At 46.4% G+C, this 27546-nt stretch overlaps 2 protein-coding genes across 2 annotated transcripts in view; one reads left to right on the forward strand and one right to left on the reverse strand.

The window, feature by feature from the left end:
* Positions 1 to 22339, forward strand: part of LOC145362443 (uncharacterized) — a 44514-nt gene extending 22175 nt beyond the window's left edge. The window contains exons 3-5 of the mRNA XM_080218469.1: positions 3553 to 3579; positions 11397 to 11906; positions 19525 to 22339. Of these exons, the coding sequence (XP_080074595.1) occupies positions 3553 to 3579; positions 11397 to 11906; positions 19525 to 20248 (1261 nt within the window). The 3' untranslated portion in view covers positions 20249 to 22339. The remainder of the gene's footprint in view (positions 1 to 3552; positions 3580 to 11396; positions 11907 to 19524) is intronic.
* Positions 5947 to 10220, reverse strand: LOC145362311 (uncharacterized). Its single transcript, XM_080218392.1, has 3 exons — positions 10113 to 10220; positions 9275 to 9466; positions 5947 to 7564 (listed from the first exon to the last, which is right to left on the reverse strand). The coding sequence occupies exons 1-3, from the start codon at positions 10218 to 10220 to the stop codon at positions 6839 to 6841; spliced, it is 1026 nt and encodes a 341-aa protein (XP_080074518.1). The 3' UTR covers positions 5947 to 6838.
* Positions 22340 to 27546: the final 5207 nt, after the last annotated feature.

Raw genomic sequence — 27546 nt, forward strand, 5'->3', positions numbered from 1 at the left:
TACACCGAGGGAAAATTTAGTATGACTACTGTACCTGACCAGCACATCTTTTCAACTGCAGCAGGAAACCAAAGCACCCAGAGGAAACACACGCAGACAATGATCCAAGCCAGTGATTGAACCCATGTCCCTGGCGCTGTGAGGCAGCAATGCTAACCACTGTACCACCATAGCGTCCAGTGCCCTAAGGTTAAGTTTCTTCTTCAAATCTAAGAAGCTTCAGTGCCACATCAGGGTGGGGAAAGTGAAGACCATTGGTTCAAGATGTCAATAGTTAGTTAATATTCCAATTTATTTGCTTTATTCTTTCAAGCTGAGGTTTACAAAGAAAATTCCAGTTTATAAAAGTGATTAAATAAGCAATGACCCATCACATAGCCAGTAGTTCAGAACTTATCCCTTAGGCAAGTTCTTGGCTCCTTGTCTGCAGATGTGTCATCCAGCGTTGTCTACTGATGTGTTTTCCTGCCGTTAGTATTCACAATTGGGCAGGGTGAGGAGGCAGCTCCAACACCGACCTCAGCTGAAATGGGAATTGAACTCACACTTTTGGTGTTATTCTGAACCATACATTAGCTCACACGCCAACAATGCTGCAGCAATTGCAAAGGGCTTGCACAAGGTTCCAGATTTGAAGAGAGGGTTGTGGAGATGAAGGAACAGTCTGCAAGACATGGGATATTTTGGATTACCTCAAATTGGCAGAACGTGGGAGCCCAATCAAGAATGTGTTGGACTCATCAAGTCTGGCGGTAACGTGTGGACGTGGGATTCAGCAGCAGATGAAGGGCTGCATGATGGAACAGTGGTTAGCACTGCTGCCTGACGGCGCCAGGGACCTGGGTATGATTCCAACCTTGGGTTTGTGTGTGGAGTTTGCTTGTTCTCCCTATGTCTGTGTGAGTTTGCTCCAGTTTCCTCCTACAGTCTAAACATGTGCAAGTTAAGTAGATTGGCTGTGTTAAATTGTCCCTTAACATCCAAAGAAATGTAGGTTAGGGGGATTAGCAGGGTAAATGTGTGAGGGTACAGGGCCCATCAACTCTACACCAACTCTCCAACAGAGCATCTTACCCAGGCCCTCATATTTACCCCACTATTCCACTGTGTTACTTATTAAATACAACAGGGAACAGAGTCTGAGGTTATAAATAGGTGAGTTTACTCCAATAGTAATTCTTTCAACACCTGACAAGTTTACAGCTATGAACATCCCACCTATCAAATAGCTCCAGCCTACAGATGAGATTACCAACATTCAGAGCTTCCAAATCTTTATCCTGAAGTTACGAAACAGACTTTAGTCATCAGCCTGCTGATACATCAGCACATTCACACAGGGGTGGATTGGACTGTGATCTGTTTATTGTTCAACTTTAGTTCAATACAGTTTCTGAGTGATTTAAATTTCAAATAAGATATGCAGGTGTGAAAATTTATTGACACATGAATGAGAGATGCCGTGGGGCATTCTCCAAGTCCAACAGGGTTGATTTACATCAGAAAAACTCCAACTATCTATAAACATAATTCAGTTGGGATGCAGCAGCAATAACAGCAGAATCACACCCCTGTGATCACTGGTCACCAAGTTGTGTGACTGGGTGAATCTCTTTACACACATTGAACAAGTGACTGGTTTCTCCTCACTGTGAACTTGTTAATGTCTCAGCAGAATGGATGACCGGGTGAATCCTTTCTCACACTCAGTGCAGGTGAACGGTCTCTCCTCAGAGTGATTTCTCTGGTGTGTGAGTAGAAGTTTTCTTATTTTAAAGCTCTTCTCACAGTCAGAACATGTGAATGGTCTCTCATTTGTGTGAACAAGTTGGTGTGAAGTGAGAGAGGATAAACAAGTGAATTCCTTCCCGCACACAGAGCAGGTGAACAGTCTCTCCCCAGTGTGAATTCGCTGGTGTACAGTGAGGTCGCCTGATCGCCTGAAGCCAGTCCCACAGTGAGAACACGTGAATGGTCTCTTGTCAGAGTGAACATGTTGTGACTGCGCTTGTGTCTTGACAGGCCAGACGATCGTTTGAAGTCTTGTCCACACACAGAACACATGTACGGTTTGTCCCCACTGTGAACGGTACTTTTTTCTTCCATGTTCAAAGACCGATGATTATTTAGATCCTGATGAATCGAAGCACTCTATAAGATTTTGATGTGATCATTGATTTACAATTGTCTGTAATTCCTCACCTTCTAATCCCTTGAAAAATGATGTAAAAACAAAAAGGAGGAAACATGAGAGACAAGTCATAAATACACAAAGGCAAGATGTGAAATTGAGCTGAATGAGTCTGATAAATTGTGGGATTGGGAATCAGAAAAGGGATATGAAAACTGATTAATTGTCATAAAGCTTCAAACTGTTCACCAGTGCACTGAGGGAAAGGAACCCTTCACCCCTTCAGAGCCCACAACAAGAATCCAGCCTTTATGCGTGAAGAGGGAGAGGTCAGAGAGGAAGGTGACGGAAAGAGATTTTATACATCAGCAACTCAACCAGGATTTTGGCAGAATCTCCGAAATGCAGTCTTTCCCACCTGGAAGTACCACAGCAGCTGAGACATGGGAAAATCACGCAACTCCTTGACTTGGACAAATATCACTATCCCTTCAATGAGACTGGGTTAAAATCCTAATACTGTTGCATTGTGGGAGCACCTTTACTACATGGACTACAGAGGTTTAAGAAAAAGGCCAACTATACAATCACAAAGGACAACTAGTGATTGGTAACACATCACTGTCAGTGCAGGATAGTAATTCAGGACAGTAATCTGGGCCTTGTGAGTAATGTCCACATCTTAAGAAGTTTTATTTTTTGCAAATCTATATGAAACCTGCAAAAAAGAGAAACCCCACGACCACTAAAATCTAAAAGGACAAGGACAGTGGACAGGTGGGAAAACCACCATTTGGAAGTTCCCCTCCAAGCCATTCACTATCCTGATTTGGAAATATTCTTTCACTGTCATTGGATCAAAATCCTGGAAATCCCTTCCTAACAGCATTGTGGGTGTACCAACCACATGGACTGCAGCGATTCAAGAAGGCAGCTCACCAACACCTTTTCAAGGGCAATTAGGGATGGGAAGTAAGTGCTGGTCTAATCCAGTGACACCTACCTCCATTGAATGATTTTGAGAAATGACCTGGAATATCGATGAGAATACAATTCTGATAATTACTAAGTGAAATACTTCACTCAGTCACATCACTTTCTGAGTTTACATTTGACTGGAGCTCTTGGATTCCGCTTTTCATTGCTGCTGCTTTTGGAACACTTTGGGGCATTTGCAATTCTCCACCTATTCCCACTCCCCTTCTTTCTGATGGATAATGAAGGATCTGTGCACATAGATTTCTGTATAACTTGGTTCCTCCTTTAATTAATTTATAGAACCCGCCCCCGTTCTCCAATCTACACACAATAGTAAAAACGTAACGAGCTCCTAATAATGACTTGCAATGGCAGAGTCCTGACCCAGCATTCCCCGCGGTGCAGAATGTCCCCTATTCACAGCATAGGCTGGCACCGCACAGGCGCACTAATCACCTATTGGAGCATGCGCACTGTCAGTAATGGCGATGGGGTGAGTCTCTGTTTTTGCCTCTGTGCAGCGGGGAAGGGAGAGGAAACTCCGAGGGAGCGGGCCCTGGATAAGGAGAGTTTCTAAATACCTGGCGAGTTCCTCAAAGTCCGATTGAGACTCTGCCGCTCCCGTGTTTGCAGCTCCGGATCTTTTCCCCTCCGAGGCCCAAATCCAGGCTGACGACCACCATCTTTGTTCAACGATGAGCGCATGCGCGGCGTATCCTGGACGCAACAGTATGGGGCGGGGCGAAGGTTATTCTCTTCCCACCGGGTCCTAGTGTCCGGGATTGCAACAAGATATTCAGACTTTTCAACATTTCCACCCAGTCTCAGGCTGCAGCTGATGTTTTGCAAGGTTGATAATCTACCTCAACCCCATCTCTCCATATTGCTCAGCTTCTCTTTGTACCCAAATATTTATCAATCTTTATCTTAATTACATTCAATGGCCCAGCATCCTCTGCTCCCTGGAATATAAAATTCCAGACATTCACAACTGAATGAAGAATTTTCTCCTCATTTCAATCTAAATGATTGACTCCTTATTCAGAGGCTGTGACCCAGTAGTCAAGACTCTCCAGTCAAGAGAAATAATTTCACACCATCTAACCTCTCAGACCCATGAAGAATCATATACTCTAATTAGATCACCTCTCATTTTTCTCACCACCATTAATTTGATCCTAGTCAAATTTAATAGATAAAAGTGAAATACTGCAGATGCTGGAATCAGAAATAAAAATAGAAAATGCTGGAAAATCTCAGCCGATCTGACAGCATCTGTGGGAAAAGAATGGAACCAACATGTCGAGTCTGGATGACAGTCCATCAGAGCTGATAGAGGGTATCCAAATTTGAGATGTTGGCTCTATTCTCTCTCCACCGATGCTATCAGACCTGCTGAGATTTTCCAGCATTTTCTGTTTTTTTTTATTTTACAGGTACCATGTTACCAAGTCCCGAACAATAAGATTTCTAATATTTCACCTACAACTGATGTTAACTGGTCTAGATTCCCCATTTTCTCTCCTTCTACTTTCTGGACTAGTGCGGTTAACGTTTGCTAACCTCCGATCCTTGGGAACTGTTCTAGAGTTTAAGGAATTCTGGAAGATCACACTAACACAGCAACTATTTCTGAAGCTCCCACTTCGAAATCCCCAAGATACAGGTTGTCTGATCCAGGGAATTTGTCACCATTTAGTCCCATTAATTTCTCCAGTCTCTATTTCTAGAAGACCCTCATTCTTATGGGACAAGGGAGTGTGTAACCTGTGTTTCCAAAGCCACAACAGCTTTGGACTTGTGCAACTCCCACCATTGATCAATCAAACCCATTTTGATGGGAATTAAATGGCTTGTTTCATTTTTTAAAAACTTTTATTCACATTGTACTTGTCAGAAAGGATGATTCAATTCACAACTTTACAGTAAAGTTCCATAAAATGATGTTGGAACATGTCTGTCAGGTTTTTCATTATTATTGACATTTGATGAACAGCATTACAACTTGAACGACATTGGGGTGGTGGCTCATGTTTGAAAATGGTTCTTCCTTGTATTAAAAGTTCCTGCCCCCTGGCACTACCCCCTTGGTTCCCCATTACTAGAATGTTTCTTTTGTCTTCTACCATGAGGACAGATAGATACAAAGTATTTGTTGCATTTCTCTGCCATTTCCTTGTTCCCCATTATATTTTCCCTTTTATCTGCCTCTCGTAGAGAATGTTTACTTTCACTTGCTTCTCCCTATTCACAAACCTACAGAAACATTTAAAAATCGACTTTGTAAACTCTTACTGGTCTCCACCCAAAAAGAGAATTGAGCTCAGTAGTGATTTTAAAACAGTTTATTGAGAAGCGACATTTAAAACAAGATGCATGAGTTAAATAGATAGGAAAAGCACCTGACCTGTGAGAGAGGTTTACAGATCCCAGAGGACAAGTAGACGGCTGAAACCAAGTGAATGTTGATGTCCATAGCTAGTACCTATGGAAGATTCACTTCAATGAGCCTGATTGGGGAGAAGCCAGTCAATTTGAAACCTCCTTGCTCGAGGGCCTATTTTAACCTGTACATGTAGCTAGTTACCATAAGAGCCAATGGTATCGGGGTTAAAAATGTCTTGCTTCAGGGCTTGTGTTAGACACAGGTCCTTGACAGGGAGAAAGGCTTGTCCCATGTTTGTCAGCCAGCAAGCTTTCTTCCAAAGACGTTTCTTTCTATAATATTCCATCAGTATCCAAAGATTTTGTAAGGCTATTAGATGGTGATTTCTTCCAATCTATTACTCGGATTCAACTTATTGCCATTCCTGAGCTGGCGCTGCAGGGGCTGGGGTGCATTATTGACCCTAATAATCACATTTTAATTTGATGTTTTTAAGTTTCCTTTGTACTTTGATTTTGTTCAGGCTGTTCCCTTTCCTTTTGGGGAGCTGCCCCTTTTACCTTGTCCTGATTTAACTTGAGTTTATTTGGTTTAATCTTAAAAGATGCTATCCCTGTGCTGAGGGCATTTCTGTTCCAGATGGGATGGGTGACATTTGGAGAGACTCTTGATTCTCCAGCAATTCCCATTCCCCTTCTTTCTGATGGATTATGGTGGTGTCACTGTGTGTAATGTGACAGTGAGTAAGAATTCTCAGCAAGGATTAATCAACACTTTCTAATTGGAGATGTTCATTGCTGCAACCTCTCATATACTGAATAGTGGAATTTGGGCCAAGATCAGTAGGGTGACACGGTAACACAGTGGTTCGCACTGCTGCCTCACAGTACCAGGACCCGGGTTCAATTCCTGACTTGGGTCACTGTCTGTGTGGAATCTGCACGTTCTCTCCGTGTCCCCGTGGGTTTCCTCCGGGTGCTCCGGTTTCCTCACACAGTCCAAATGATGTGCTCGTTAGGTGTACTGGCCATGCTAAATTCTTCCTCAGTGTACCCAAACAGGCATGTAGAGTGGCGACTGGGGGATTTTTACAGTAACTTCATTGCAGTGTTAATGTAAGCCTACTTGTAACACTAATAAAGAAACTTAACTTAAACAATTTGAGATTGAAGTAAAAGTTCCAAATCTAATTTCTGATGGACAGCAGTAACTGCAACCCCAGCAGCACAATCACCTCTTGATCCAGGATATTAATACAGCCAGTAACTGGGCTGGAGTTTAACACCAGCAGAAACAAACTCCTGCTGTCAGAATGAATTAACAGCAGAATCCAATCCCTGCCGTCACTTGTGAACTCGCTGGTGTTTCAGTAATTGAGATGAATCAATGAATCCCTTCCCACACTCGCAGCAGGAGAACGGCCTCTCCCCAGTGTGAACCCGTTCATGTCTCAGCAGTTGGCATGAATCAGTGAATCCCTTCCCACACATGGAGCAGGTGAATGGCTTCTCCCCGGTGTGAGCTCGCTGGTGTACAGTGAGACCGCCTGAGTGTTTGAAGCTCCTTCCACAGTCAGTGCAGCTGAATGGTTTCTCCCCAGTGTGAACTCGCTGGTGTTTCAGCAGAGTGGACGAAAGCTTAAAGCTCATTCCACAGTCAGTGCAGCTGAATGGTTTCTCCCCAGAGTGAACTCGCTGGTGTGCCACGAGGTTCGAGGAATTAATGAATCCCTTCCCACACACGGGGCAGGTGAATGGCCTCTCCCCAGTGTGAACCCGCCGGTGTAATGCTAGATTGTATGACTGAATGAATCTTTTCCCACACACAGAGCAGCTAAACGGCCTCTCCCCAGTGTGAACACGCTGGTGTAATGCCAGGTTGGATGACTGAGTGAAATCCTTCCCACATATGGAGCAGGTGAAGGGTCTCTCCCCAGTGTGGGTGCATCGATGAGTTTCCAGTTTGGATGGGCAAGTGAATGCTTTCCCACAGTCCCCACATATCCATGGTTTCTCTGTAGTGTCAGTGTCATCATGTCTCTCCATGTTGATGATCAGATGAAGCCTCTTCTACACACACACAACACGAGAACATTTCTCCTCACTGAATGGTGATGTTTTTTCAGGCTGTGTAACTGGTTTAAGCTCTTTTCACAGTCAGTTCACTGGAACACTCTCACTCGGGTGTGTCTCGGTGCTTTTCCAGTCACACTGATGTTTGATTGTTTTGTCTGTAGGAAAAGATTTCAAACATTTCTCCTTCCACATTCCAAGTACGATTCCTAGGAATTGAGTGATTCTGTCAGATCTTGATGTGATGTTTGGTCTAATACCTGTAAAAACCGTCAATAAAAGTCATCACTAACAGTCCAGGATAGAAATTCTGAACAGACAATGCTAGTTTCTCTGCAATTTTTTCCTCTCGAACTCTCAAAGTTGCAGATCCCCATCCCACACACTTTCCCTCCTCCCTGAACTGAAATCCAAATAAACTGTCAGATAATCATTTCAGTATGCATTTAAAAAAAAATGTGTACAACTAGAGATAGTATTTTTGATGATTCAATTCATTCAAAACACATGAGAAAACATTAATCCGAATCACCCTGAACCCATCAGTCAGAATAGCAGATGTTAACTTCGTGTCCAGAACTGACTGTTTAGAGATTTGATGAGAATTTGTGAAGGGGGTTTCTCCAAACCTCTCTCTCTCTAACTAATTTACACCTGGTATCAGTGTCAGAGCCCATTCTGCTTTCTGGTTCTCTTCCTGCTGACTAATTAACCTCAATTCAATATCAAGAATATGGAAGCCACTGTTTTTGGCCCCCCTTCCAAGTCTTGTTCCTTTGCAATCCACTCAATCCCTCTTCCTGGCGAATGTCTGAAATTAAGCCAGTTTGTTCATAACCTCAGTGTCCCATTTGATCCCAAGTTTCTGGGACCGCCTATTTCCACCTCAGTAACATCACATGACCTCAACTCTACCTCAATGCTGCTCAAACCCTCATTCAGGCCATTGTTACCTCCAAACTCAACTGTTCCATCGCACTCTTACGGGTCTCCATTTTACCTATGGAAATGTGAAGTCATCCAAAAGTCCACCAACCCTTTCCTAATTAACAGCAAGTCCTGTCCCCCGATCACCTCTGTCCTCCCTGATCTGCCTTGGCTCCCACGCATGTAACACCTTGATTGTAAGATTCTCATCCTTGTTTTCAAATCATTCCATAGCTTCAGCCCTCCCGATCTCTGTAATCTTCCCACAAACATCCGAGATATCAGTGCTGTTCTGGTACATTCCCTACTGCAATTGCTCCACCACTGGTGGTCATGTCTTCAGCCCTAGGGTCTGAATTCCCTCCCTGTATTTCTCTGTCTCTGCCTCACTTTCCTCCTTTAAGACTCTCTTTAAAACTCACCTTGTTGTCCAAGTTTTTGGTCACCTGTCCTATTATCTCCTGATGTATCTGGGAATCTCACTTTGTTTTATAATGTTCCTTAAAGTTTATTTATTAGTCACAAGTAAGGCTTACATTAACACTGCAGTTAAATTCCCCTCATCACCAGCACCTGTTTGGGTCAATGCACCTAACTAGCTCATCTTTCCAACTGTGGGAGGAAACTGGAGCATCCGGAGAAAACCCATGCAGACACAGGGAGCACATGCAAACTCCACAGTGACCCAAGCTGGGAATCGAACCCAGGACCCTGGCGCTGTGAGGCAGCAGTGCTAACCACCGTGCCACCCTGACCCGAGATCCAGCATCTAGCCCACACTGGGTGTTTATGAAGACTCATCGCCCAGATCCATTTATGTTCCCGGTTTGATTTCAGGCTCTGGATCCATTTAAATCCCGCTGGTTCCAGCTCCTCACCACCTGCGGTTTCACAAAGTGTTTCCAGAACCTCCAGTGTCTGAGCCAGGATGGGGCTGTTAACCTGGGCTTGTTCCCGGGAGAAGCCCCACAGCTGCAAACCAGGGGGCTGACAATGATTCTGAAGCGGATCCACAAAGTGTTTCCAGACCCGCCCAGCCACCGCCTAACGCTGACTCCGCTTCTCCGGGACAAACCAGCACCAAGGACAGCAATGACACTGCGCATGCTCCACATCACAATGCCGGGGACTGATTGACGGTGGCTATCGACCAATAGGAAGAGGGGCGGGGCTGGAGGACCAAGCGGGAGAAGCTGGTCCTCCAACCAATCGGAGTGAATGAGGGGCGGGGCTGGAGGACCGCGCAGGAGCGGCTGGTCCTCCAATCAGTCATAGGGGAGGGGCGGGGCTGGGGTGTAAGTGAAGCATGCGCAGTGTGATTAATGGAGACGGAGAAACGATTCTTGCTCAGATACACAATTAGTAAAAGGTGGGAATGGCGAGGCAGAGGGAGCGATGGATCAGGCGGGCGGTTTGCGAGACTTCGTAAACACCTTACATAAACCGCGTATCCTTGAAAAAGAACCTACCGTTAATTGGGGATGGTCCCCGGCCTGTTTGTACAGAGCAGAACCGTAACTTTCTCTCAGTTACAAACCCCGGTTAACCGCCGCCATCTTTTTCAGGTGGTCCCAGTAAGGAGCATGCGCAGCTGTCATCCTCGTCGGAGCAGTCGCACTAGGGCGCATGCGCAGCTGCCTTCTTTATCGGGGGTAATCACACGGGTGCGCGCGTAGCTGACAACTTTATCGGGGCATTGGCAGTAGGGCGCATGCGCAGCTGACATCTTTATTGGGGGCACTCGCAGTAGGACGCATGTGTAGATGCCATTTTTGTTGGGGACAATAAGTTCCTTATTGGAAATTCCTCCCAGTGACAGAATGTGGATAACGTGCCCAGCAAACTGCTTCACTCTTTCACTTCCAATTTCTCACTGATGCAGCACAACAACTGTGCCATCCCCTCAACCATGGTTACATAACATCATGGTTCTGAACAACCTGGTTATTTACTAGTGCTACAAGTAGGCTTACATTAACACTGCAATGAAATTAATGTAAAAATCCCCCGAGTCACCACATTCCGGCACCTGTTGGGGTTACACTAAGGGAGAATTTAGCACAGCCCAATGCTCCCTAACCAGCACGTCTTTCAGAATGTGGGAGGAAACTGGAGCACCAGAGGAAACCCACACAAACACGAGGAGAATGTGCAAACTCCACGTAGACAGTCACCCAAGCCAGGAATCAAACCCAGGTCCCTGACACTGTGAGGCAGCAGTGTTAATCACTAAGCCACCGTGCCGTCCACACAGCTGGCCTCAGACAGTTGGCAGTGAGAGTGACGGTGTCAGTAGTCAGGGAATGAAGTTTGGAGTGGGAACTGGAAAGAATGGCTTCAACTTTCCCAATATCTGAATGAGAGAAAATTCCTGATGTTCCGATATTGGATGTCAGACAAATTGGGATGATGTGTGAGTTGGAGGGGAACTCAGAGGTGATAGTCTTCACATACATCTAATACCCTGGTCATTGTAAATGGTGGAGGTTTAGCATGATTCTGTCAGAGTTCTGATCAAGCTGATACAGAAAAATCCCTCTTCTTCATCCTCTACTTCTTCTACCCCCCTCTCTCTCCCTCTTATTCCTGTCCATAGATACTGGATTGTGTATCGGCCCAGACTGGGTGGCAGGTTCCCTTTCCTGAAGGATATAATGAACCAGTTGTTACATTTATGACAATCCAGCAGTTCTCATGGTCACTCATTCCTTGTGCCGGCCCCACAAATTACAAGATCCATTCAGCTCAGTTTCACCACCTGCTTTTGTGGCTTGACTCTCACTTTTTCTGTTTCAGAAAGGGTGAATTTGCAATCAGGAAGCTCAACCCCAAACATCACGTCAGGATCACCCAGTTTACTGTAGCCGGAATATCATTGGATTTTGAACATGGAAGGAAAAAGCACTGTTCACAGTGGGGAGAAACTGTACACATGTTCTGTGTGTGCGCGAGACTTCAGTCAGTCATCCGGCCTGTCAAGACACAAATGCAGTCACAGCAGGGAGAAGCCGTGGAAATGCGGGGAATGTGGGAAGGGATTCAATTATCCGTCACAGCTGGAAATTCATCAGCGTGGTCACACAGGACAGAGGCCGTTCACCTGCTGTGTGTGTGGGAAGGGATTCATTAATTCATCAAACCTGATGACACACCAAAGTATCCACAGTGAGCACAGACCTTTTAAATGTCTGGACTGCGGGAAGTGCTACAAAAATTGTCAGGAACTAATGTACCATCAACGTGCTCACACTGATGAGAGACCATTCAGGTGCCCTCAGTGTGGGACTGGGTTCAGACAATCATCTCATCTCACTGTCCACCAGCGCACTCACACCGGGGAGAGGCCGTTCGTCTGCTCCGAGTGTGGGAAGAGATTCACTCAGTCCTCCCACCTGCTGAAACACCAGCGAGCGTACCAACATAAAAATTAGGAGTAGGAAGAGGCCCCTCGAGCCTGCTCCATCATTCAGTAAGCTGATCTGATTGTAACCTCAACTCTACATTCCTGTCTAAACCCCCATCACCTTTCACTGCATTGTTAAACAGGAATTTATCCAGCTTTGTCTTAAAAATATTCAAAGACTATACTTCCACTGTCTTTTGAGAAAGAGAATGGCTTTTAACATTTCCTCTGTGACAAATGTTCAGCTAACTGGGCCGAACTTTCCCACTTTCTCCCTTTTTCCCTGAATCGATGGAATTTTGTAAAATTAAAACCACTACAACAACAATCTCAATAGTCTCTTCTTTCAACACCTGAGGGGGAAATCCATTCGGATCAGAGAATCTCTCAGCGCGCACACCCAAACAATGTGCTCAATAACACTGTTCGTAATCTTCCTGATTTGCGCCATCTCTTCCATCTCCCGATTTAGAACTATCTCTGGGAGGTTACTTCTGCCCTCTATAGCAAAGATGGGTGCAAAAGACAGGGCAGCACAGAATCATAGAACCCTACAGTGCAGAAGGAGGCCCTTCGAGTCTGCACCGAACACAATCCCACCCAGAACCTACCGCCATATCCCTATGTATTATACCCACTAATCCCTCTAACCTACACACCCCAGGACACTAAGGGGCAATTTCTTAGCACGGCCAATCAACCTAACCCGCATATCTTTGGACTGTGGGAGGAAAACCACACAGACACGAGGAGAATGTGCAAACTCCACACAGACAGTGACCCAAGGCCGGGAATTGAACCCAGGACCCTGGAACTGTGAAGCAGCAGTGCTAACCCACTGTGCCACCATGCTGCCCTGCTGCTAACCAGTGATTAGCACTGCTGCTTCACAGCTTCAGGGACCTGGGTTCAATTCCCGGCTCGAGTCACTGTGTGTGTGAAGTTTGCACATTCTCCTCATGTCTGCGTGGGTTTCATCCGGGTGCTCCGGTTTCCTCCCACAGTCCAAAGATGTGCAGGTTAGGTTGATCGGCTATGCTAAAAATTGCTCCTTAGTGTCCCAAGATGCTTAGGTTAGAGGGATTAGCAGGTACGATATGGGGGTAGGGCCTGAGTGAGATTGTGGTCGGTGCAGACTCGATGGGGTGAAGGGCCTCTTTCTGCACTGTAGGGTTCTATGAAAATCTCTCTTTAGTTCACCCACAGTAGCCCGACTTTTCACAATCAGTTCTCCAGATGCACTTTCTATGGGAGAAATGCTCAGTTTTTTCTTGTTAAGTATCTATACAAATTCCCTTACAGCCAAGGGCTAGGATGGAGAACAGTTTGTTAGACGTGCCCTGGAGGGCTTTTTGATACAGTGTGTTGACAATCCATCCACGGAGGGAGCCGTACCAGACCTGATACTGGGGATTGAGCTGGGCCAGGTGATCAGTGTTTCAGTGGGGGGGGGGGGGGGGGGGGGGTGCATTTTGGGCTTAGCCGCCATAATCCCATAGGATTTGAGATAGTCATTGATAAGAGTGGCCCTCAGGGTGAGGGTGGTTAATTAGGCGAGGGCCAGTTAGATCTAGATTAGATGGGAACTGGGGAACGTGGATGGAGAACAACTATTTGAGGGCAAATCCATGTCTGGCACGTGGAAGACTTTTAAAAGGCCTGTTGATTGAAGTGCAGGACAGGCAATATTCTCGCAAACAAATGAAGGATAGAAATGGCAGGATTCGGGAAACAGGAATGACAAGGGAAATTGTAAGCTCAGTAAAAAGGAACCATGTGATAGACCGAGTCTAAGAATGGACGAAACCCTTGAGGAGCACGTTGAAAGTAGGAAGGAACTTAAACGTGGAATTAATAGTAGGAGGGATTATTATTTAAAGGGTGAAAAGCTGCAGCATGCTACGGTGCAGAGGGACCTGGGCATCCTTGTGCATGAGTCGCAAAAACCCAGTCTGCAGGTGCAGCAGGTGATCAAGAAGGCGAATGGGATGTTGGTCTTTATAGCGAGGGGGATAGAATATAAAAGTAGGGAGGTCTTGCTGCAACTGTACAGGGCACTGGTGAGGCCGCAGCTGGAGTACTGTGTGCAGTTTTGGTCGCCACACTTGCGGAAGGATATATTGGCCTTGGAGGGAGTACAGAGAAGGTTCACTAGTCTGATACCGGAGATGAGGGGGTTCGCCTATGAAGAGAGACTGAATAGACCGGGTCTGTACTTGTTGGAGTTTAGAAGGCTGGGGGGGGATCTTATAGAGATGTATAAGATAATGAAGGGGATAGATAGGGTAGAGGTAGAGAGATTCTTCCCACTTAGAAAGGATAGCAGGACTAGAGGGCACAGCCTCAAAATAAGGAGGGGGGGAGCAATTTAGATCAGAGTTGAGGAGGAACTTCTTCACTCAAAGGGTGGTGAATCTCTGGAATTCTCTGCCTGTTGAAGTGGTGGAGGCTACCTCGCTGAATATATTTATGTCACGGGTAGATAGGTTTCTGATAGACAAGGGAATTAAGGGTTATGGGGAGAGGGTGGGAAAGTGGAACTGATCCACTTCAGATCAGCCATGATCTTATTGAATGGCGGGGCAGGCTCGAAGGGCTAGGTGGCCTACTCCTGCTCCAATTTCTTACGTTCTTATGAACCCATATCTTCCTCCATTTTTTCTGCTATCTCCTTCATCCTCACTCCAACAAGTACGAGGAGTGCATGGAACTTATTTGTCATTGAAACAATCTGACCAGCTGCCTCTGCTGCTTCCCTCTCTTCCACTGGTGCACTGAGTTAAATTGTCTCTAAAATTCCTGTTTCTGGAGTCCTAAATGCACACTGCTCTCTCCCATCATCCCACTTGTCAATTTCTGGGACTCGGGTGGAAGGACACGATGACACAGCTGTTGCATTCCATCTTGACTTGGCCCTTTATTAATAATTCCGTTAGTATCTGCGGTGTTTTGAATTAAACTCTACTCTGTGTGATTAACTCAACAATGGCTCCTAATATCTTAATAAATTGGGCAATCAAACCTTCTAAAGAGGGTGAATATGTCTGAGAATTATCCAGCTGCAAAACTATTTCTATTAAGGTCATGGATTATTACAGTCGATGTACCCTGTTTTGATTCTGCCAGCAGGGCTGTGGAATTAATTGGATAGATTTCTAAAGAGACAGCATGATGGGTGAAGTGGGTTACATCTGTGGAATAACCAATAAATATTCAGTATCCATCAAGAGGGCAATATTCATCTGGAATTTTTTTATCTGGGTTCAGGTCAGTATTCAGTCTCTGGAGATAGAGACAGGAACGAATGATTATGAATTGAACGCAGCCAGAATCTGCACCTTCAGGAGAACCAGTGTGAAAGTCATAACAGTCACAGCACTTAGAATAGAGGGATAGAAGCAGATAGTCCAGTTGGGAACACATGATGGGTGCAGGCTTGGAGGGCCAAAGGGCCTGTTCCTGTGCTGTATTGTTCTTTGTTCACTTACCCACTGGAGATTTATGTGCAAAACTTGACAAATAGAATCCTTATTGGATAGGCACATGGAGCACACCAGAATTATAGGGAGTGGGATAGCTTGATCTTGGGATTGGACATAGCTCGGCACAACATTGAGGGCCGAAGGGCCTGTACTATGCTGTAATCTTTCTACGTTCTAGAATAGCAGAACTAGAGGGCACAGCCTCAAAATAAGGGAGGGGGATGCAGTTTAGATCAGAGTTGAGGGGGAACTTCTTCACTCAAAGGGTGGTGAGTCTCTGGAATTCCCTGCCCATTGAAGTGGTGGAGGCTACCTTGCTAAATATATTTAAGACACAGGTAGGTAGGTTTCTGATAGACAAGGGAATTAAGGGTTATGGGGAGAAAGCGGGAAAGTGGAACTGATCCACTTCAGTTCAGCCAAGATCTTATTGAATGGTGGGGCAGGCTCGAAGGGCGAGATGGCCTACTCCTGCTCCTATGTCTTATGTGGAATATATCACAGCAATCGTCCACAGATGTTGCGTATGTTTAAAAATACATCGGAATTGAGAATCAATATTGTCGTTTGACTGGGAATTGAATGGCACTGCTGTTACCCGGCATTCGCTGCGGTTATGAAAGCGCCCCATTTACGGCACCGGAACCCAGTGCGCAAGCGCAGTGCTATACTTGGCGCATGCGCAATGTCACTTTGCCCGGGGTCCCTGCGATTGCGGGCGACACTTTTTTCCAGCGGGTAAGAGTTGGTGCGGTGGGGAATGGAGCCGGGAGACGGGGCGGGGAGGGAGCGGAAGCTTCACAAACACCCGCTGTAGGCCGCAGCACCCGAGTATACCCCACGGGTCCCGTATTTACAGCCGCGACGCTTTTTCCCCGGGACCCGGGGCCCAGTGCGTCCGCCGCCATGTTGGTTTAACGGGGAGCGCATGCGTGGCCGTCTGTGTGACGCAATCGCTGGGTGGGCGGGGCCTCAGGGTCTGGCTGACCAGGGGAGAAACTTGTCTCATTGTGAAGTTCACTTACCACAAGTAGGCCTTACATTAACACCTCAATGAAGTTACTGTGAAATTCTCCTGATGGCCACAGTCCAGCACCTGTTCGGGGTCAATGCACCCTAACCAGCACGTCTTCCAGACTGTGGGAGGAAACTGGAGCACCCGGAGGAAACCCACGCAGACACGGGGAGAATGCGCAAACTCCACGCAGACAGTGACCCAAGCCAGGAATCGAACCTGGGTCCCTGGCGCTGTGAGACAGCAGTGCTAACCACTCGTGCATGATATTGATGTTTTTCTCTTTTAATCCACAAGTGCTTCGGTCCGCCTTGTTGTCCAACGAGGGGCATACACGCGATGGGTCGTACGAGGGCTGCTCTTGGATGTTTTCGAGAGTAGCCTAGTACTTCACGTCGTTAGTGTACGCTTAAACTGGACCAGATGCTGGGCAACACGACAGCTCAGTGACTATCACTGCTTGCTGTGCAGATATGTGGATTTGGGCCAGTGTCTGTGGGAGTTTGCGCATTCTCCCCGTGCTTACATGGGTTTCCTCCGGGTGCTCCGGTTTCCTCCCACACCCCAAAGATGTGCTCTTAGGCTGATTGGTGTAACAAATTGTCCCTAAATTAATCTTCCCTCAATGTGGATGGCCATAAGCATAGACAAGGGTCATGGGTAGAGAGGAGACTCATAATGTTAAAATGGCGGCGCGGGCTCGTTGGGCCGAAGGACCTGTTTCCCGGGCTGTGTTGTTCTTCGTTCACTCAGACTGCAGACAGGCCCGGGTTAATGATTGACAACTTTGTAGAATCCCCACAGTACAGAAGGAGGAGGTCATTTGGCCCATTGAGTCCACAATCCAAATCTAGAAAGAGAGACAGACCCGTTCAGAACTGGTTTGTATTGAGCTAGATGTTTGGTGATTGGCCACCAGTATTCACTCCTTTTTCATTGACTCGCAGAACCACTGAATGATTACAATACACGGTGGTGGTGGTGGGGGTGGGGGTGGGGGGGGCAGCAGCAATCAACCCATTATACCCATTCTTGGCTTTGTAACAGCGAATCAGCTCCTCCCACTCCTGGCCCTTCTCGTCATCCAGCATTTTTTATCTCCTCCAGGTAATGATTCTGTTTCCTTTTGGATCAGTTTGAGCTGTAGTGGAGATGGAAGTGAAACTGCTACTTTTAACATAGAGGATGTTGGAATCCAGTTGGGCCCAGCAATTTTCAAAGTGACACCATCAAAGGAGGTAAATTTTAGGGGAAATCGGATTGTCAAATGGGTATCGTTTTTGGAATAATTATTTTTGTCAGTGATTTAATCTAATTTAATGAAATCAAATGTTGTAAAATGTTAAGAGGCAGCTAGATGGGTACGTGAATAGGGAGGGAAACAGACCGAGTAAGGGCAGAAGGTTTCTTTTCAGTTTGGTTGGGCATTATGATCAGCATAGACTTGAAGGCCAAGGGGCTTGTTCCTGTGCTCTACTTTGCTTTGTTCTTTGCTGTGTTTTTGGGATTTGGACAGGAGTAAATATTGCCCACCGCCAGTTACCTGTGGAGAAGATGATGTTTGTTGCTCAGCAGCTGGTAAGAGGCACTGGAGGGGAACTAGTGGGTGGAGAGGTTTCGATAACAGTCAGTGTGGACTACAAACCCCAAATGAGAAACTGCAGCTGAAGAAATTTGCCCAAAAACAAGCCCAGCTTGTTTCATGGTAAATGTGGTGCAGCCATCTTGATCTGATGGAATCTCTACAGTGCTGAGGGAGGCCATTTGGCCCATCAGGTCTGTACCAACTACAATCCGACCCAGGCCCTGTTCCCACAACCACACACATTTACCCCACCAATCTCCCTGACACTAGGCTCGATTGATCATGGCCAATTAACCTAACCTGCAAACACGGGGAGAACGTGCAAACTCCACACGGACAGTGACCCGAGGCCGGAATTGAACCCGGGTCCCTGGTATGTGAGGCAACAGTGCCAGGTGCTGTGAGGCAGCAATGCCAACCACTGTGCCACCGTGCTGCCCCCTCTTATAATGATGTAACAAAAAGTGGGTGATGGTTCTTCGTATCAGGAGAGAAAATTATTGGTTCCTTCGTTTGATTTTTCACTCAACCCAAACAGAGGAGAGAGTGGAGGAAAGAAATGGTGAGATGGGTTTGGATTTCAGTAAAAAGTCTGACAACACCAGGTTTTAGTCTAACCGATTTATTTGATAATAGACTCACAAGCTTTCGGGTTAGTCCCTTCGTCAGGTGAATGGAGAGTTCTGGCCTCAGACAGGCTCTGTCTGAGGCCAGAACTCTCCATTCACCTGACGAAGGGACTAACCCGAAAGCTTGTGAGTCTATTATCAAACAAATCGGTTGGACTAAAACCTGGTGTTGTCAGACTTTTTGCTGTGTTTACGCCAGTCCAACGCCGGCATACCCACATTTGGATTTCAGCCCAGGGAGGAGTGGCAGTGTGTGTGGGAAGGGGATTTATAGATTTGGGAGAACAAGAGAGGAAAAAATGTTCCAGAGAAACTCCAATTGTCTATTCTGGATTTATATCCTGCTCACTCGCAGTGAAGAGTTTTTAAATCTCCTTTTCCAGGCTTTCAGAAGGGGAAGATGATCATAAGGGGCCAGGAAGCTCACATGGAACATCGCAGCAAGCTCTGGCAGAATCACTCAATTCATCAGGGCATGAATATTATCCACATTTGAATGTGAAAGCAGAAATGTTTGTTCTGCCTGCAGGGAAAGATTTCAAACATCAGTGTGACTGGAAAAGCAGCGAGACACACACACACACATCCGAGTAAGTGTGTTCCAGTGAACTGACTGTGGAAAGAGTTTTAACCAGTTACTCAGCCTGAAAGAACATCACACCATTGACAGCGAGGAGTTATTATACACATGTTCTGCACGTGGACAAGGCTTCAACTGATCATCCAACCTGGAGAGATACAGGGACGCTGGCACCATGGAGAAACCTTGGAAATGTGAGGATTGTGGGAAAGGTTACAATTATCCATCCCGGCTGGAATATCATCGACGCACACACACCGGGGAGAGGCCGTGGAAATGTGGGGATTGTGGGAAAGGATTCAATTCTCAATACCAGCTGGAAAACCACCGACGCAGTCACACTGGGGAGAGGCCCTTCACCTGCTCGGTGTGTGGCAAGGGATTCACTCAGTCAGCCTGTCTCATGTCACACCAGCGATTTCACACTGAGGAGAGGCCCTTCAGCTGTACTGACTGCGGAAAGAGATTCAGACATTCATCCCACCTCAGTAAGCACCAGCGAGTTCACACTGGGGAGAGACTGTTCACCTGCTCTGAGTGTGGCAAGCGATTCACGGTATCCTCGGATCTGCTGAAACACCAGCGAGTTCACACCGGGGAGAGGCCATTCACCTGCTCAGTGTGCGGGAGGGGATTCACTCAGTCAGCCAACCTGGTGGTCCACCAGCGAGTTCACACCGGGGAGAGGCCATTCAGCTGCACTCATTGTGGAAAGAGGTTACGGTCGTCATCGGAACTCACTGCACACCAGCGGGTTCACACTGGGGAGAAACCATTCACCTGCTCCGTGTGTGGGAAGGGATTCGCTCAGTCATCTCACTGCCTGACCCACCAGCGAGTTCACACTAAGGAGAAGCCATTCAGCTGCTCTTCCTGCGGAAAGAGGTTCAGGCATTCAGGCAACCTCAGAGCGCACCAGCGAGTTCACACCGGGGAGAGGCCATTCACCTGCTCCGTGTGTGGGAAGGGATTCCATTGGCTATCCAGCCTGCTGACACATCAGCGAGTTCATAAACAACCACAGGGATTGGATTCTACTGTTAATCACATTCAAAACTGATGGTCTGATAATAATTGTTCTGTTTCTGCTGATGTTCGCTGTCACCCAGAATCATCAAACAAAAACACCACCCCTCAAACTCGTATCAAATTCCCACCCCGTCTGACTGAAATAAAGAACCAAAAGCTCTCCAGGTCCCCATTAAATCCGAGAGAAATGTGACACAGCACCCCACAAAGAGAAGATAAACCACAACTGCAACAACGTGACTGAACACAACAAACTCAACACATCTACTTGGAATAGGTTCCCCACAAGAGACCTCAAAACAGACACTGACGGAGAACAGAATCAACAGCCCAAACCAAGGGGAAGGAATACAGCAAGCTCACAAACACATTGCTCCAGGATGGGGAAGACAAGCGTCAGGCAGAGCGCAGCGAAAACAGGCAGAGCACAAAAGATGCCACCACATGTAGATAATAAAGGAAGACGAGAACGCACTAACTAGGAGGATAGTGACAAGGAGCTACAACAGGAACCTTAATGAACTGGACAGTGAGGAGAAAACGCTATCCCTGAGCATCCCACCAAAGCAAGAAGTTGCGGTTTATCTCCCTCTGTTTGTGGGTGCTGTATCACATTTCGCTCAGACTTACTGGGGACCTGGAGAACTGTAAAAGGACCTGTAAAGGGAAGCACGAGACTGGACAAGCTCAGAATTCATCCCGGGTACACCCCTAAGGCAGGGACCCCTAGGGCCAGAAAAAAGACTGAGAACAGATCCAAAACAAACCACGAGCCAAAGGACACTCCCAGTAAACAGCAAAAGACAAAATGGTACCCAGTCCCAGACCACTGGGGGAACCGGAGGAAAATGTCAAACTGCTCACCATAGAGGAACTGTTCAGAATAATGATTAAGGAACACGATAAAAGAATGAAAGTTAGAGTCATCCACTGAATGGAGACCACAGTGCAGATGGAAAAGTTTAACCAAGGATCACAGAAACCGTGCAGAGGGACAGCCAGCCCAGAGCAGAACCCCTCTCAGAATAGGCAGCATTACCAGAAACATCAGCACAACTTTACAACTAACACAAACACAAAAGGTTCCAGGGAAAAGACTTTGCTTCATATCCGCCGCCAAACCCAAAACCAACCAACAGAATCAGACCTTGAGGAATTCTTCAAAAGGATAAAAAATTGACAGTTTGCTTTGAGGAAACGAACTCAGAAAACCCCCCTTGACACCAAAATCCAAATGGATACCACCCAAAATCAGCAGGGATACCTTAGAATTTACCAAGAAGAAGATAGAAAACATCCCATCATTGAAAAGAAACTAAATAGAATCACAGAATATTCTAGTGCAGAAGAGGCCTTTCGGCCCATCGAGTCTGCACTGATGTACGAAATGCCCCGACTGGTCCATCTAATCCCACTTGCCAGCACTTGGCACACCAAGGCTGTGGGCAAACTACTCATCCAGGTTTTTATTTGAAGGATGTGAGACATCACACCTCCACCACCCTCCCAGGCAACGCAAACCTCAGAACAACAGGAGACAAAGGAACTAAGAGACAACACGGACATCATCATAAAACTGGCAGAGAAAGGACACATTATTATCACGGACAGACAACAAAACCCACCAAAGGACACAGTTCAACTACACAACCCAGAACATTACAAACAACTGGAGAGACCGATTTTATCCAGAAACAAGACAAACGATAGCACAGACACTGGAGAAACCATTGACAGATAGCTGCGTTACCTAGAAATGTAGATAATACTTAGACCAACACTCCTGCCAAAGAGTCTTTTACATGTTCCTTAAAATACACAAACATCCTGACACAATTCTGGGAGAAATTCCTCCAAGCCTTCCATTTTGGCTACCATAGCAATATAGCAGCTGGTCTCTCTACAGGCCCCGGATGTCCCACCAGCGACTGGGGTGGACCGGGCAATAGGTGACACCAGGAGGAGGAGCAGCAGCTCAGAAGGATACAGCCATCCCTGATGTACATTTCACACCATCTCTGACCCCCCACGACTTACCCAGGCTTGCAAAATCTCACTAACTTTCCTGGCTGGAGACAATACACATTAACCTGTGCTTAACCCTCTCTCCACTCACGTCGATTCAACCATTATCTTGTAAATTGAGTTTGTGTCCATATCTGCCCTGTCTGTGAACACAACTCCTCACTCACCTGAGGAAGAGGCCTGAGACTCCAAAACCTTGTGCTACCAAATAAACCTGTTGGACTTTAACCTGGTCATTGTGAGACTTCTTACTGTACAGGAGGGGAAACAGCAGCAGCACAGTCTCGGCCCAAAGGCTTCCCCAGTTCAGCTGCTCAGAGACACTGGGAACCTCTTCAAACGTAAATTTATTTGATGAGATTTGATTTATTATTGTCACATGTCTTAGTATACAGTGAACAGTATTGTTTCTTGCACACTATACAGACAAAGCATACCATTCATAGAGAAGGAAAGGAGAGAATGCAGAATGTAGTGTTACAGTCACAGCTGGGGTGTAAAAAAAGTTCAACTTAATGCAAGGTAGGTCCATTCAAAAGTCTGACAGTAGCAGGGAAGAAGCTGTTCGAGTTGGTTGGTACGTGACCTCAGCCTTTTGTATCTTTTTCCTGACGGAAGAAGGTGGAAGAGAGAATGGCCGGGGTGTCTGGGGTCCTTAATTATACTGGCTGCTTTTCCCGAGGCAGCGGGAAGTGTAGACAGAGTCAATGGATGGGAGGCTGGTTTATGTGATGGATTGGGTTACATTCACGAGTTCTGTAGTTTCTTTCAGCCTTCAGCTTCTCACATTCACCCTGATTCATCCCTCTCTCCATCCATCCATCCATCCCTACAACTCAGCACAGCAGTTTCACTCTCGTTCTCCCAATCGGTATTCCAGCCTTTATCACATCCACGCTGCTCCCACATACTTCACACCATTAGATCTTACAATTCAAACGTTATAACCTGTCCAATTTAATATCTGTTCAGGTAGCTTACAGACGGCAGACAAATCATCAGTTCCACTCCACACGGAGCGACATTTATACATGATCCCATTTCACAATAAAACCCAGATTAAATTCAGATTTGTTTGTAATTATTTTAGTGCCCAGCGGCTGATTTGAACTGAAATTGATATCTGGTCTCAGCCTGGCTCTGTGTTTGTGTGAGAGTGTGTGTGTGTGAGATAGTGTGTTTGTGTAAAGGCAGAGTGTTGCCCATAGCTGTGTCTGAGATTGGTATCAATTCTCTGAATAGGTTGGGCTGCAGCAGCACAATCCTGCAACAAGACCCTCTAGTAGTCTGAGGATACAATGACCCACCCCAGGTAGAGACCGTGTACCTCACATCACCACAAGAGGGAGCATCCTCTGGTGTGTTGACTGCAGCAGGAGTTGGCTGGAAAGAAGGAGTCTGATGTTACTGTTATTTATGTTTAAAAGATGTTTTTGTTAAAAGCTAATTGGCCGTCCAGTGCCTCTGTTCATCCACATAAAAGTTACGGTCAATTGAGCCAAGGTTTTGGGACAGTCAAAGAACAACACAGAATGGGAAACAGGCCCAACGAGCCCGTGCCGCCATTTTAACATTGAGTGCCCTCCTCTACCCATGACCTTTGTCTACGCCTATTGGGGAAGATTGAGAGAAGACTAATTTAGGGATAATTTGTTACACCAATCAGCCTAAGAGCACGTTTTTTGGGATGTGGGAGGAAACCGGAGCACCCGGAGAAATCCCACGCAAGCACAGGGAGAATGTGCAAACTCCCACAGACACCGGCCCAAATCCATGTGTCTGCACAGCAAACAGTGATAGTCACTGAGCTGTCGTGTTGCCCGTCAGTTGGTCCAGTTTAAGCGTACACTAATGACGTGAAGCACTAGGCTACTCTCGAAACAACATCCAAGAGCAGCCCTCACACGACCCACCGCGTGTACGCCCCTTGTTGGACAACAAGGCGGACCGAATCGCCTGTGAAGTCGGGTCCAGTAATAACATTAGCTGGGATTGTAGCACTCTCCATTTCCTCTTAGCAATTCATCTCGTTCAGGAGACCCACCTTCTGTTTGTTCCCCTCAATTCCTACTAAACTGCTTTTAGATTTGGGTGAGTTTGTGTAAAATAGATAAAGGTGGACATTCAACATACTTAACAAGTGAATAAAGGCACAAGATTCCACAGATCCTGAATAAAAATGAACTTTACAAGGTCAGAAAGGTTTAAGGACTTTCGAGAGGAACAGAAGATGGGATGGTAGTTTAAGTGTCAGGGATTAGTTTGAGAAGTGGTTGATGTCATTGGGTTTGAGAGAGAGAGGGAGGTATTGACAATATCAGCTAATATGGAGAAGTTGCGATGTCACCCCCACCCCAACAACCCCCGCGAACCTTATGTTCTATTGACCCTATTCACACTAAACTGTTGACCATTCTCTGTATTAATCAATACCTTTTACAGTTCTTGTTCTCTTCTGGTCCTATCCTTCTCACCTTTAAATCCACTCTCACCACACTTTCTGAAAAAACAATCTCTGCCCTCCTCTCCAGCTTCCTTTTCCTTTCCAAGGCCCCTGAACTTGATGTTTCCTCAAGGATCTATCCGTGGCCTCTCCTATTTCTCATCCACATGCTGCCAGTAAGTGACAAAAGCACCGTGTGAAATTTCCCGTGTACACTGACAACACCCAGCTCTACCTCACCCCCATCCCTCTCCATTGTTACTAAATGATCAAACTGCTTCTCCCACATCCAGTACTGAAATTTCCTCCAGTTAAAAATTGAAAAGATCAAAGCCATTGTCTTCAGTCACCGTTACAAATCCCATTAGCTTTTATTGGTAGAGGGATTGAATTTTGGAGCCATGAGGTCATGTTGCAACTGTTCAAGTCTGGTGCGGCCGCACTTGGAGTATTGCATACAGTTCTGGTCGCCGCATTAGAAGAAGGATGTGGAGGCATTGGAAAGGGTGCAGAGGAGGTTTACCAGGATGTTGCCTGGTATGGTGGGAAGGTCTTATGAGGAAAGGCTGAGGGACTTGAGGTTATTTTCATTAGAGAGAAGAAGGTTAAGAGGTGACCTAATTGAGGCATACAAGATGATCAGAGGGTTAGATAGGATGGACAGTGAGAGCCTTTTTCCTCGGATAGTGATGGCTAACACGAGGGGACATAGCTTTGAATTAAGGGGTGATAATTATACGACAGATGTCAGAGGTAGGTTCTTTACTCAGAGGGTAGTAAGGGCGTGGAATGCCCTGCCTGCAGCAGTTGTGGACTCGGCAACTTTTAAGGGCGTTCAAATGATCAGTGGATAGGCATATGGATAACATTGGAATAGTTTAGGTTACAGGGTCATTAGATTGGTTCCACTGGTCGGCGCAACATCGAGGGCCGAAGGGCCTGTACTGCGCTGGAATGTTCTGTGAAATGCCGGCTTTGGGCTGATGTGGGCACAGTGAAAAGTCACAAAACCAGGTTAAGTTCCAACAGGTTTATGTGGAACCATGAACTTCTGGAACGCTGCTCCTTCATCAGCTGAATGGAGATGTAGGTTCACAAACACAACATATAGAGACAGAGACACAAATGCAAAATGATGGTTGGAATTCAAGTAACCTGATGAAGGAGCAGCATTCTGAAAGTTTGCGATGCCAAATCAACCTGTTGGGGAACGTCTTGCAGTAGATGAGTGGGAATTGGATTGAGGAATCAGCTGGTGGGTCTCGAGGACAAGATGAGCTCTCAGAGGACAGGAGGGGAGCAGAAGGAAAACTGGAGAAAGATGCGAGTTCAGAGGTCAGACAAAGGGGAGTGTTAGAGGTGGTTTGGTCCAGTGGATTACGGGAAAGGAGGGAAGCAGCAGAGGCAGCTGGTTGGATTGTCTCCACAAAGAAGATTATGAGTTTCTCCTCCATGAGCACTCATGGGGAGGTGAAGATGAAGGAGGGAGAAAGAGAGAACACCTCAAAAAGGAATTAACTCATGTTGAGGATATCAAAAAGATTCAACACAAAGCTAATCTATTTGACTTTTCTTCAGAATATTAAACCTTAAAACTAGCTGGAGTTCAATAACATCAGCAAAAACAAACCCAATGAATGTATTACAGTCACGGATAGGATTATCATCAGATCCAATCACTGTGGTTACTTGTGAATTATTTGGTGTCTAAGCAGTATGGAGGACTGAGTGACTCCCTTCCCACACTCGGAGCAGGTGAATGGTCTCTCCCCAGGGTGGGTGCACTGATGTCTAAGCAGTATGGAGGACTGAGTGAATCCCCACACTCGGAGCAGGTGAATGGCCTCTCCCCAGTGTGGGTGAGTTGGTGTCTAAGCAGTACGGAGGACTGAGTGAATCCCTTCCCACACTCGGAGCAGGTGAATGGCCTTTCCCCAGTGTGGGTGCGTTGGTGTCTAAGCAGTATGGAGGACTGAGTGAATCCCTTCCCACACTTGGAGCAGGTGACTGGCCTTTCCCCAGTGTGGTTGCGCTGATAATGCAGTGAGATTCTGTGAATGCCTGAATCCAGTACGACAGAGAGAGGACCCGAATGGTCTCTCGTCAGTGTGAACACGTTGATGTGTCAGGAGGTTGGATGACTGAATGACACTGAGAGCAGGTGAATGGTCTCTCTGCAGTGTGACTGCGCCGATGAGTTTCCAGCCTGGATGTGGGTGATTGAATTTCTTCCCACAGTCCCCACATTACTGTAGTTTCCCATGGAGTGACCGCACTGGTGTTTTGGGAGGTCAGATGATGGGCTGAAACCTCGTTCACACACGGTTTCTCCCCACTGTGAACGGTGCTTTTACTTTCCGTGTTCAAAATTCACTGATTCTCAGTTACAATAATTAGAATGACTGTCAGATTCTGATATATTTATTTTCAGTTTCCAGACTGCTGATCGTCTCCTAGTTCCTGTGAAATTTATTTGAAACGGAAAGTAAGGGGATTGAGAGAGAACCCACAGAGACGGGTTATAAATGGAGTTCACACTGAGGCAACAATAAAAAAGACCCACACAGGAGGCCAGGGACCGAGTTCTACATCCAACACATAGCCAGCTCCTGACTAGTCAGCCTGTGATTCAATGAAAAAGGGACCAACTCTACAATCAATGCCCACTGCCCCCTATGAATATGGCAGCTGCATATGCGTCCTGCTGCCCATTGCCCCTTATAAAGATGGCAGCTGCATATGCGCCCTGCTGCCCATTGCCCCTTATAAAGATGGCAGCTGCATATGCATCCTGCTGCCCATTGCCCCTTATGAAGATGGCAGCTGCATATGCATCCTGCTGCCCATTGCCCCTTATAAAG

This window comes from Carcharhinus amblyrhynchos, unplaced genomic scaffold, assembly GCF_965287045.1.
Source record: "Carcharhinus amblyrhynchos unplaced genomic scaffold, sCarAmb.v2.hapA scaffold_38, whole genome shotgun sequence".
Taxonomy (NCBI): Eukaryota; Metazoa; Chordata; class Chondrichthyes; order Carcharhiniformes; family Carcharhinidae; genus Carcharhinus; species Carcharhinus amblyrhynchos.

What these genes read in the sequence shown, in the direction of transcription:
- LOC145362311 (XM_080218392.1), bottom strand. Translation starts at nt 10,220, where the DNA reads ATGTCAGCTGCGCATGCGCCCTACTGCCAATGCCCCGATAAAGTTGTC. An exon ending in GCAGCTGCGCATGCGCCCTA is followed by an intron (nt 9,467 to 10,112) that starts GTGCGACTGCTC and finishes CCTGGTTTGCAG; the next exon opens with CTGTGGGGCTTCTCCCGGGA. An exon ending in TGAGTCTTCATAAACACCCA is followed by an intron (nt 7,565 to 9,274) that starts GTGTGGGCTAGA and finishes GTGTGTGTGTAG; the next exon opens with AAGAGGCTTCATCTGATCAT.